The sequence below is a fragment of the Centruroides vittatus genome, unplaced genomic scaffold, assembly GCF_030686945.1.
Source record: "Centruroides vittatus isolate TY-2023 unplaced genomic scaffold, ASM3068694v2 scaffold_1015, whole genome shotgun sequence".
Classification (NCBI taxonomy): Eukaryota; Metazoa; Arthropoda; class Arachnida; order Scorpiones; family Buthidae; genus Centruroides; species Centruroides vittatus.
The window spans coordinates 835,886-848,513 of NW_027122666.1; the positions used below are offsets into that span (position 1 = coordinate 835,886).

Below are 12,628 nucleotides of genomic sequence, written 5' to 3' on the forward strand. Positions count from 1 at the left end.
TATATTTAGCTTACTTTATTTATACTCATTTTTACGAAATTAATCACACAAAAACGTTTAAAAATATATATGTATAATATAAAAAAAATTATTTTAAATTATTTGAAGAAATCGAATCTTTTTCAAGCGTTTATATTTAAAATGTTATTTTTACTTGGCAACACTTACTCAAATTATAATTTTTTTTTTTTTTTTAAATTCGAAATTTATCATCGCTGTCAAATGTATATAGAGCTATCATACTAGTCGGTGATTTTATAATAAAAATATAACTAGGTCATACAGGAGTATTAATATAACTAGCATATTAATTTTAAAAAGTTAAAAAGAAGATTCGCTTTTAATTACAGTAAACGTCATTAAAAAGGTGATAACTAAAACTAACATATTTTTAAGATATAATTATATCTTTTATAATTTATTGAATACATTTAAGACCGTATCAATTAATTTATTTTAGTAATTTAGTTAAATAATTATTATTAACTTGTTATATTTTAAATTAATACAATAAAGCCAGGTAAGTAAGCAAACCAATGACATGCTCCGTTTCATATAAAACAAATTATCTGATTGGTTTCCTTGCCTCTCGTATATATATTCAGTGTGGTGCTTGTTGCGACAACTTTTGCAAGTAGCGCAACTAGCGTCAGATGATTATACATTATATTCTTATAATATACATATTATTATCATCAAAGAAAATAATAAATGATTATGTATATGTTAAATACAGATATGTACATAAAGAATTTATGATTTAAGCTAGAAAATTTAGAAATAAAATTATTATTATTATTATTGTAAAAGATGGGGAAAAAAGAAAGAAGAAAGTCATTAGTGAAGGATTCAAATGCAACCACAAAGTCAAAAGAACAGGAGCAGTTATATTTAATTCAAATTAAAGATTTGACATCAAAACTGGAAAGGTTAAGTATATTAATCATCATAAGTAGTAGCAGATTTTTAGGTCATTTATTTATATATATGCTTATATATAATTGCAATACAGGAGAAAGCAATTGGTTGAAGAACTGCAGCAGATTAATAATGAGTACAAGAAAAAGTATGAGAAAGAAGTTAAGGATAAAGAAGATATCGTCGCTTACTTGAAGCATACCATTGAAAATTTTACAGTGGAAATGAATCACCTTCGAGAAAAAATTATCGGATTGCAGAAAGAACACGAGACGGAAAAGAAGAATTCTGAAAATAAATTAATTTCACTGGAAAAAGGATATAATCAAGCTTTGGAGAATCTAAAGGAGGAAAATCTAACATTAAGTAAATATTTATATGTTTATCTAATTTGGTTATTTTTGTTATTGAATTATCAAGAGGAAAATAATATTTCCTGGAGCTTTATATTAAAATTAATGTTTCTAATGAGAAATAATTTCAAATTACAATTATTTTTCATTTTTTTCCCCCATTTTTGACTCTTTACGCCCTTTGGCTATCTTGCCCACAGACCAGAAACCATGGCACATTATAACTTCATGGGGCCCGGGAAAAGTTGAATTAGGGGTCTCCAATGTACTGTGTTGACTTCAGATGTTTTTCGTCATGGGAATTCTTTGGGGAATCCCCTCGATATCCTCATTAGTTTTTTAATGGACCCTGTGGAGGGTTAAGTTATCACTGCACCACACCAACAATCTAGGATTCTGGATATGGTCTAAATTTAAATTTTCATACTCTTGCTAAAGTAATGAGTTTATAAAAGATTGATTTGGGATCTCCTGTTGGTGGGACCCCAGGCAATTGCCCTTTTTTTTTTCTGGCTAGTGGTGCATTATCCTGTGGGCATTTGCTGACAGGATAATGCACCACTGCCAGAAACAGTCAAAAATGGAAAGAAAGTAGTAATAAAAAAATTAATCCTGAGTTACTTAATACCCATAGAGGGAAAAATCATAATCTGAAAAACATTTTCCAAATTTTTTAAAATTATACTCATCATGGCTTCAGCCAGGCTTGCAACAAGGGTGGCCTGATAATGAAGGACAGGGCTTGACATATTCAGTACTTACAATTATAATTAAGATAGAGGAGTCTATTATAGCCTGCATAATGGCTCCTGTACCTTAATTGTTTTCTCAAACAGTTAATTCTCATTTATATTACATTAAGTGGAACATTATAAATGAATGTAAATGTTAAAAATTAGTAAGAAATGAAACATAATAATTATTTTGATATGAAATGAGATTAAATTATAATTAAAATATCTAAGTATCTTATCCTTCAAAAGATTGCCTGAAGAAGTCTGCTTTGAAATCAAATGAAAATATTTGCAATTTAAATTTCTTTTGACCAATATCATCAGGAATATAAATTGCAAGATTTATTTATAAAGGATAGCAAGTTATATCTGTCCTCAAAAATAGTATAAACGGTTTAAATTATCATTTTAAGTAATTTTATATTATATATTTTGCATAATTATCATATACGTTTTACTATTTAATATCTAATTTTTAAAATTTTGAGATACAAATATAAATTTTACATAAAGTTTAGTTTATTATTATGAAATTTCTCTAATAATAAACTAAAAAATTGTATGTTTTCAGCTGGTAAACTTGCAAGTTTAGAAAAATTTGAAAGTGAAAAAGAGAATTTGTATAAGGAACATGAAAAATTTAAAAGTACTTACAAACAAGAAGTTGAGAATTATGAAGAAAGGATCTTAAATCTTCAACAGCAATATGCTTTAGACTGTAAAAGGTGTGCCAAATATTTTATTTATTAATTAAGATAGTAATGTTTCAAAGATTATTTATATTGACAAAACTGTATGCTTTATTGAAACACTAATTCATTAATTCAAAACATTTGAATATTTTAAATTAATTTACTAATGGTTTAATATAATAAAATACTTCCTTCCTAACCGATACTGGCACTCTATGTTCAACTGTGTGTCTGAAATAGCTGTTAACTGGATTGAAAATGTTAGCATTCCATCAACTTCATTCACTATTAAAGGCACATTGATTAATTCAACAGTTTAATATAAGCACTTCAATGAGGCATACAGTTTTGTTATATCTGAGACACAAATATAGAATATCTTAATCACAATGAGGATTTAACTGTGGAATAAAATGCTTTGTTTATTGAACAACTGTGGATATTTTTATTTCTGTTTAAAGTAACATTACATTTCAGTGTCTATTTCTTCTATTAACCAAATTGAAAATTTAATTTCTGCTTTATTGCTCAATTAGACTTAAGAAAGAATATGAAGAGAAACAAGAAGCAGAGAAGGAATATTATTTTTCAGATGAACAGACTGAATATGCAATTAAAACAGCATTTTCACAAATAAAAAAACTTAAAAAGGAATTATATGATAATACTGAAATGACAATGAAACTTACAAAAGAAAATGAGGTATTAAAACATAAAAATTCAGTATTAAAACAAAAATTGAGCATTTCTGAAACTACAGAAAGTAAATTAGCTTCTAAAATTGATGCTCAACAAAAGGTAATGCATAAAATGAAATGCTATTTGCACATAATAATAGTAATAATAATGAGCACCAATAAATAAGCACATTAAATAAGAACAGCTTATATTTGATAAAGTGATTATTAAACTGATCATGTTAAATCTTATATTAGAATTTATAGAAAAAAATTTTAATTCTATTTTTTACATAATAATAAATTCCTCATTATAATTAGATTTTGCTTCCTGATGAAAAAGTTATTAATTTGTGAGAATAATTTGTTAATAATGATAAATAAAATTACAGGCAGTCATACTTTTGAAGAATAAATGTGTTCAACAGAAGGATTTGTTGGAAAAATTAAAAAATATAGAAAAATGTTATGAGGGATTACTTAAACAAGAAGAGGCATCCAAATTGCAGGTCTCAGTATTTAATTATTCAGTTCAATTCAATTACTTTAATAATTGCTATAATTAAGAATTTCATAGCATTAAATTTCTCTCACTTAATAAATTAATAAATAGTAAACTAAAATAAAATCTATTGTTTACAATGTTACTTGTTTAGGGATTTTACAAGGGGCATTCAAAAAGTTTCCAGGAATTGGTTATATTCTTTGTAAACAGAAAGCTATATAGGTATTTATAATTAATTTATGCAAGCGTAAACTTTTTGAGACTTGTTTTATCAGGTATTCACAACAGTGTCGCAAGATACTTATAAGTTAAAAATTCATTAACATGTTCTTGTTCCATCACAATAATGCATCAGCTCATTCTGCATGATCTATCAGAGCAGTATTTCATGAATGCCAATGAATGATTTTGCCAACCCTTCCTATAGGGTAGATCTAGCCCTGTTACACTTTTCTTATTAGCAAATTTAAAAAGAGACATTAAAGATGTTCATTGGTAGTTGATAGATCAAGTGAAGCATTTTGTAGTTCAGTGGCTAGAATCAAAATGAACTGATTTTTACCAGAAGGGCACCGAAACATGGAAAAATGTTTTAACTTAAATGAAGCATATGTTGAAAAATAAAGTGCTAAAATCAATTTGCTGTCTTTTTATTTACATTTTCTGGGAACTTTTTGAATGCCTTTCCTATTCATATCAAAATTTCAGTCATAAGTTATAATGAAATATATTTTTTGTTAATTTTTCTTTAATTATAGATGACTCCAGTTTTGAAATATAGATTATAAATTAAAGGATAATTTAAGAAAAAGTAAAAAAGCTTTTTCAGAAAATAAACATCTAATTATTAATTTATTCTACAAGGTCCGACAAATAATGAGATAGATCTTATACTAACCAATACACAAATGCCAAGTAGCAAAACATACATGCATTCAGTACTGTGTTTCATGATCTGTAATCTGGAAACACCACATAGTTCTAAGCTAAGTGTGGTGGGAAATCTTCCACTGTTTTGCTAAGATAGATAGCATCATGGAGCAGAAAGCAAATGATACTTGCTCTCTGCTTCACATCTGTTCTGCTTGTATATTTGTATATTCTTATTTAGTATTAACTATTTACAGATTAAAGAATTAACTGTAAATGTTACATCCATGTCTACCAATATAACTGATATAAATAAGCAATTGGAATTCTACAAAAATGAAATTAAAATGCAAGAAGAAGCTAATGTTAAGCTAATTATTATTATATTAAAAGCTGCAAAAGCAATTAAAGAAGCAACTATGGTAATATTGCTTTATAAAGTTTTATTTATTAATAATAATTATTTATTTATTTTATGTTTAATTTTTAGCACACTCCAAAAAATGAGGAAGAAAAAGAACTACTTATCCAAAAGAGATATGATTTATTACATAGCTTAAATACACTGCTTGAAAGTTCTCATGAATTTTATAATGATTATTATTTTGATGTTTTACATTCACATGGTGTACCAGCTGAAGAAATACAAAAGTAAGTAATTATTTTATAAAATACAATTCCTTATAAATAATAATAAACCATATTTATAAAATAGTAAATTTACTAAATTTCTTTCTGAAATTAAACTTGTATTATATAACAAGAGTAGTAGGCTGATTTTAGAAAGCAAATGACTGTTTGTTCCATAACATTTTTATGGATTGTAATGTCAAAATGTTTTGGATAATGTTGTCTCTTAACAAATAGAAATTTTATTAATTTAAGTTAGTTAGAAAAACGTGCATATTTAGTTAAACAAATTAGATGGCAATATCTCAAAAAATACTTATACAGATATATGGCTGGAAATAACAGATAAGATTAACAGCATATTCAATGATGCAGTAATTGATGCTGTAGAATCATTATAAAAAGATGGAGTTAGTGGTATTCCTAAGTGAAATATAAAGTAGTCATTTAAAAAGTTCACAATCTCTATCTCAAATATTCTTTCCTGAGATAGAGAATTCTCTAATACAATTATTTAGCATAAGTAGCATCCTGTCATCCATGTTGGATATAAAAAAATTGAAAAGACTGATCAAAAGACAACTATTTGTTTGTCTCTGGAAGACAAGATAATCTTTGAGAGAAAAAGTCATTCAGAATCATGTTTGGGAAGAGATGATGATCTCTCAAGATGTAAACAAATGTTTAGCAAATGAGTGACCAGATTATGACATAGACATTGCATCAAAGATGAGATACAATGATCAGAATAAGGCCCCTAATTTTCTAAGTTGTTTTCTATGTGCTGCTCTACAGTTTTCTCTGACTTTTTGATATAGTCTTTGAGAATAGGACAAGACCTATTAATGGGTTTTTCTGCTAGTTTGTACCTCATTTCTATGTACTTTACAGTGTCAACAGCTTTTTTCATAGACTTTTGATTCCAGTGTTTATGACGACTCATCTGAAACAAAAAAACAACAGGAGCAGATGAGACTATCTGAAAGTTGAAAAATTTCCAGAAGTGCCAATAGGACTGGTATTGGGTAATCTAAATTTTTATTATAAAATTACAATTAAAACTTATTCCAACCAGTGGATAACACCCTGAACACTGTTAATTGGTGGCAGATTTGCACCTGACCATCAGGCTAGCTGGGTTTTCTTCATGTGTGTAACTCCTAAATAGAAGCCAGTTTCCCATAGATCTCATAGATTCTTCTTTGACATATCACCCATGTACTCATTGCCATATCCCATCTATCCAATCATCCAATTTAATTAAAACTTGATATGCAAATCAAATCTTACAACATAAACAGGTTGTTGTAAGTTCAACAACACCAGTAGTGCACCCAGAAATTTTTGCTATAACATATTGCTCCTTTTATTATTAATGTAGGCTACACATTATAATCTGCATGTTATTAACACATACAAATACAATATATACCAAGAAGCAGTTGCTCTTGCATATCAGTATTGTGGCCATCAGCCATGATCATGTATATTTTGTATACTTTATTTTGAATTAATCCTAGCTTTCCTTCCTGTTTCTTCATTCTGAATTCTTTCTAGAACTTTCTTGTCTAACCCTTTTGCCCTTGGGTAGGATAATCTTTTCCGCGAAATTAAGAACAAAAGAGGGAGTGGGGCTCTGGGGCCAAACGGACAGAAAAAGAAGCATTCTGGGTGAGAATCCCGAAGAGGTAGGCAGCAAAAAGGAAGTGCTCCAGAACGCGAGAAGGATGATCAAAGACTGTGAATTGCTGAGGGATCATTGAGAAAAGATGATGAAGTCAAAAAAAAAAAAAAAAAAAGAGACGAAAGGTCTGTGACAAGAACAGGGTCACAAATAAGAGGGAGATCTGAAGTTGTGTCCTACCCAAGAGCACGTCACTACGAAAACCCTGGGTATTTCTATTCCTTTCCTTAACCTTCCTTATTTCTTCTATTTTTCCATTTTCTTAGTTTTAAGATAGTTATAAGTTAGTATAAGTTAATACGATCCTCATCTGACTGTCGCACATATGCGAATTAACTATTTTCAGGACAAGTACTTAATGCCTATGTATATAAAATTCGTAAAGTTGGGATCCAATGTAAAGAACCTGTTTGGAGAGAATTAAACTACTTTGTGCTGTGAATAATATTAAGTTTTGTTTTGTACCATTTCACTCGCAGAATTAAGTACCTCTTGTGACGAACATCACAGTATTTTTACATTGGCTCTAGAAGAATTTCTACATGAATATATAAATATTTTAAAAAACTCACTTTTGTTAGTTTTTCAAGATATTTTTTGAAGACATTTACACTTGGCCTTTCAAACTATTGCAAATGAATACTGACTATTAGTTCAATGTTTTGTCACATGATGTTCCAATTTAAAAGTAAAAATCATATGCCCATTAAGCATAATTCATTTAAACTATTTTGCAGGTGGTTTGAAGAGAAAGACATTCCACCAAAATATAAATTAGGCAATTTGGGAATTATTCCAAAAGTTGAAAAAAGTAAATTCAAACAAGACAAAGAGGTAAATAAAATCATTAAGTAACAATAAATCATCATAAGTGTAATGAAATTCCTTTTATATATAATTTCAGAATGACTTAACTCTTTCGCAAAGAAAATTCGACGAGCTTCAATTACGAGAGAAAGCAATACTGAGCAGTGTAAGTCTTCTTACTGCATATGAGAATTTAGTCAAGAAATTATCTGAAGAAAAAGAATAGTACTTTATTTGAGTATTTATTTTTAATTATTCTGTTAAATTATTTAACAATATTCTGTGATAAAATGCATTGTTAAAAGTGCTATAAATGTTTTTAATTATTGAACAGGATGAAACATTTATAGATAACTTTAATTGATGAAATTGTTAAAATATCTTTAATTATAAAAAAAATTATGGCTTTATATCAATTATCAGTGTTATAACATTTAGCTGTAGTTAAGAAAAAAGAATAATGACACATGCCAAATGACATATTTACTATTAAATGTTGTAAAATTGTCTTGCATTTACAACTTTACAGAAACAAAACAACTTAAAATTTCATGTATTTGCTAAGGATAATTAATGTTTATATTGTCTCCTAAATGAGTATTTACCTCAAGACATGTTTCTGCATTTGAGGTAAATAGACATTTTATATATAGGAACAACAACTAGGATTGTATTTAGGGTTTCTCATTTCCCATTCTTTTGCTTGTCCTGGGATTCTGGGATAAAAGTGAACTGTTTCCCGGGATCCCGGGACAAAATTAATTATATTTAAGATATACAAAATATCATGAAATCAAATGACATAATTATTTTTCGTTTTTTAAAGTAATTTAATACATTCTGCAACCTCCAAAATCATATTAATAATGCTGTATAAGATATATATTAAAAATTACCTTTGAATTACATAGAAATTTTTACAAATAGAAAAAATTTATTAAAGTTTGCTGCAAACTGCATACAACAACACAAAAATGCCTTTGAATTGAGTTGAAAATTTAAAAAAAAATGAACTTAGATCAAACTTCTAACTTAGAAGGTAATTTTTGTTTTTTAAATAAAATATAATACAAAATATTGTAAATTTTTATAAGATTTTAAAAAGCAAAGATGTTCAATACTCCGATCACTCAATCTAATTCTTATTTTAGTAATGAAAAGTCTTGCTACCGAGAATGCCTTTTCCAATTCAATTGATGTGATTGGAATCGTGTTTAATGCATTTAAGAGAAGACAAATATTATGTGCTTTTCACCTGTATCCTGAAAGATTTCTAGTTCATTTTCGAGATTGTAGTACTTCTTTTGTTCTCTAGTATTCTTGATTTGTCCAGCTTGACTGTTTTAATAGAAACATCACAGCTCAATAATTTGGCAGTTTGTTTGTCTTTAATAAACAGGTTATGAAGAAAAACTTCATACTTGTTTGTATCCTTGCCTAATTTGCACAACTTGGCATTATGCAGTTATTGAAGCTACTGGGCATGTTTAAAATTAAGACAGCATAAAACACAATTATTCCAGATATTACTGGTAAAGAATTTTGAGAATCCTTCCACAAATGAGCTATGTATTGATTATTGACCATTTGAACGTTTGTAACAAGCAAAAATTTAAAAAAATAATAAGTAGGTTTAAAATTAATAAATACAAATGTATTCTGACAGTTTATGAGTTTATGAGTTTATACTTTTTATTTGTAAAATTTCCTCAACCTTAACATAAAACAAGAAAAAAGTGAATTTTTAAGAAATTTGCGGGATTTCCTGGGATAAGAAAAATTTCGCGGGTTAAAAAACAACCAGGATCCCATTTGTGAAACCCTAATTGTATTTATGTACATCAGAGTATTAGGCATACTAAAAAACTATTAAATTAGCTAGAAATGTTATATGTAAAAGTTTTTAATTATGTATATGTGCAAGTATTGTAAATATGTCTGGACTCAGGGCAAATATTTATTTGGGAGATAATATACAGTATATACAAATTGACAAACATTGTAATCAGTTATCCTTGACTCTTCTAGGGTATTGGATTTCTTCCCTTATTTAAATCTTTTTAATAAGGGATGTTCAATGCTTTGGAAGAATTGAAGACAATTGATTACACAAGTTTTCAATTAATATGTACATTGACTATGTACTGTACTCAGTGCTGTAACTAGCCTTTTACGCACCCAGTGTGAGCATCTGTAACTACGCCCCAAAACTATGACCCAAAACTTGGTCCAGGTCATTTCTGTGCCCCCCAGGGTCTACGCCCTGTGCCTGGGCACTGCTGGCCCCACCCTAGTTATGACACTGACTGTACTGTACATGCATAAAAAAATCCCTTTAAACTTTGACATAAATTTCATATGTAATTATGTTATTCAAAAAAATACAATGAAGAAATTAAAGAATTGCAATAATATAATAAACTAATAAAAATACAATAAATTAAAATATTTCTGCAAATATTAATAACATAAATCACTATATTTTGTTTTGTATAATTACAAGTTTAAACATGAAAACTTGAATGTGCTAATTTAAAGTAAAAACACTTTATATTCTTATTCTATTAGCTTATCTAATCACTGATGATGATGCTATAATTTTATTGAAAGTACAGTAGAGCGTCGATAAGTGGAACGTCGGTAAGTGGAACGATTTTCAGTCGGACTGTGTCGTGCTGAATCGAATGTTTTTGATACTAAATTTACTTCTAAAGTATAATTTTCATGTTTTTTATATTCTTTAATATATTTATTTTGTTTGTACAAAATGCAGAAATAATTTTTAACGATACGATAGCCTCGATGATTATTATAAAAATTTTCGTTAGGCTTAAAATCGATGAAAATTCAACAGGAAGCGACACGCAACGAGAGAAAAATTTGAACATCGAACAGGTTAATGTATTTTTTCGTACAAAGTCGGAAACTGGAACAAATCATTAACTGGAAGGACCCCAGTCCCCAATTGGTTCCACTTTTCGACGCTCTACTGTACTTGCAAGAAATATATTTTTATATTTTAAACAGCTTAAAAGAACCCTATAGAAATCTTACGGGAAATGGGTCTTGGTGGAATTTGGCTGAATCTTTGATATTTTGTAGTTGTAGTGGTCCTGATAGTCTCCTGGACACAGTCAAAAACTAGAAAGTTTGTGAGTTATGAAGTGCCCAAAATACATTTGCTAAGAAATGGCATAATTTGTCTTTGAACAGCATTGTTACATTTGTCAGCAGTTTCATTTCCATCTGTTTGAGCTATTTGCCATAGAAGAAATGCTTCATCGCAAACATAATAATGGAAATGATTTTAAAAAGCCATATCAAGCTATTTCAAAATTATGAAAGTTAATAATGTTAATAAGGAAGAATTATCAATTTTTCCTCCTTTATTTCATCTCAAATAGATGAAATATTAGACCATTTCCTTTTCAGTTGTTATGAGGCAAGTCCCTTACAAGAAGGATGTCAGTAGCATAGCAGAGCATGCTGTATCTACTAGTGCAATATGAATAAAAAACAGCATGAGAATTAAACTTCCATATCACATAATGAATGATTCCCATATGGAAATCCCATATAAAATTAAAAACATGAATATACAGGTATGCACTGCTGATCAATGTGATACATTCCAAGAAATACATTGTTACACAAATACAGAGGTGTACATAGACAAACCTTATACAGTATGATATAGTCTACTACTCATGTAGGCTATTTAATACAGTTGTGAAGCTTGGTTTACTTTGTCATATGAACCACTACAAATGAATAAAAATAACACTAACTGAAATGAAATATTGTCCATATTGTACTACATGACACAAACTAAGGACATGATTAGTTAAAAAGATTTTGAAACATTAGTGAAAATGTTGATTGGTGAGCAAACTGAAATTCAGCAAAAATTGAGATACAGTAGAGAGTCGAAAATCGGAATCAATTGGGGACTGGGGTTGTTCTGATTAGTCATTTGTTCCGATTACCCATTATGTACGAAAAAATACATTAACCTGTCCGATGTACAAATTTTTCTCCATTGCGTGTCGCTTCGCGTTGAATTTTTGTCGATTTTAAGCCTAACGAAAATTTTTATAATAATAATCGAGGCTATTGTATTGTTAAAAATTATTTCTTTATTTTGTACAAACAAAATAAATATATTGAAGAATATAAAAACATGAAAATTATACTTTAGAAGTAAATCTAGTATCAAAAACGTTTGATTCAGCATGACACAGTCCGACTGAAAATCGTTCCGATTACCGGCGTTTCGATTAATGACTCTCTACTGTATTGTCAACTAATGAATTGGGCAAATGCTTGCCAGAAGGGGATAAACTGATAGTTTGTATCCATTTCATAGTGGTTCATATGCCAATGTGAACCTAGCTTAACACAATGATAAGTATGTATCTGAACATAGAAAAGGTAGAGGCACTTAAAAAATATATCAGCTCCATTACAGTCTTATGAAACTTACATTTTGTATGTAGTCCATTGTTAAGCAGATCATGTTAATAGCTGTATTTATATCTTTCAATAAAGCTTCCTTATTTATTTTTGTATATTTAAACACAAATTACTTTTAAGATATTTGAAGAATTGATATTTATAATTTATAGCCTTCTCCTAAAGAATTTTTGTTTAAATTATCTAATCATTTTAAATAAAATGCAAGGTAGAGAATTTTAAGAGGTTTCCTGTATATTCTTGTTTAAACAAATTTAATGCAATTACAAATTGTTGATGTAGCAA

The 12,628-nt window shown here is 28.5% G+C and overlaps 1 protein-coding gene across 3 annotated transcripts; it reads left to right on the forward strand.

Annotated features, from left to right (window-relative positions):
* The first annotated feature begins 608 nt into the window (after positions 1-608).
* On the forward strand, positions 609-8,338 carry LOC136986242 (cilia- and flagella-associated protein 157-like). 3 transcript variants are annotated; one of them, XM_067283736.1, is made up of 9 exons: positions 609-929; positions 1,013-1,284; positions 2,577-2,730; positions 3,234-3,495; positions 3,767-3,883; positions 5,007-5,171; positions 5,240-5,400; positions 7,801-7,897; positions 7,968-8,338. In XM_067283736.1, the coding sequence occupies exons 1-9, from the start codon at positions 811-813 to the stop codon at positions 8,094-8,096; spliced, it is 1,476 nt and encodes a 491-aa protein (XP_067139837.1). In that variant the 5' UTR covers positions 609-810; the 3' UTR covers positions 8,097-8,338. The 3 variants fall into 3 exon arrangements, with proteins under 3 accessions (XP_067139837.1, XP_067139838.1, XP_067139839.1); XM_067283737.1 differs by having other exon boundaries at positions 3,234-3,399; XM_067283738.1 differs by lacking the exons at positions 7,801-7,897; positions 7,968-8,338 and adding an exon at positions 6,271-6,377.
* The last annotated feature ends 4,290 nt before the right edge of the window (positions 8,339-12,628 follow it).

Bases quoted from the DNA above. Each gene is read 5' to 3' on its own strand.
- LOC136986242 (XM_067283736.1), top strand. From the start codon at position 811: ATGGGGAAAAAAGAAAGAAGAAAGTCATTAGTGAAGGATTCAAATGCA. The intron at 930-1,012 runs GTTAAGTATATT...ATTGCAATACAG, and splicing joins TTGACATCAAAACTGGAAAG to GAGAAAGCAATTGGTTGAAG. The intron at 3,496-3,766 runs GTAATGCATAAA...ATAAAATTACAG, and splicing joins AAATTGATGCTCAACAAAAG to GCAGTCATACTTTTGAAGAA.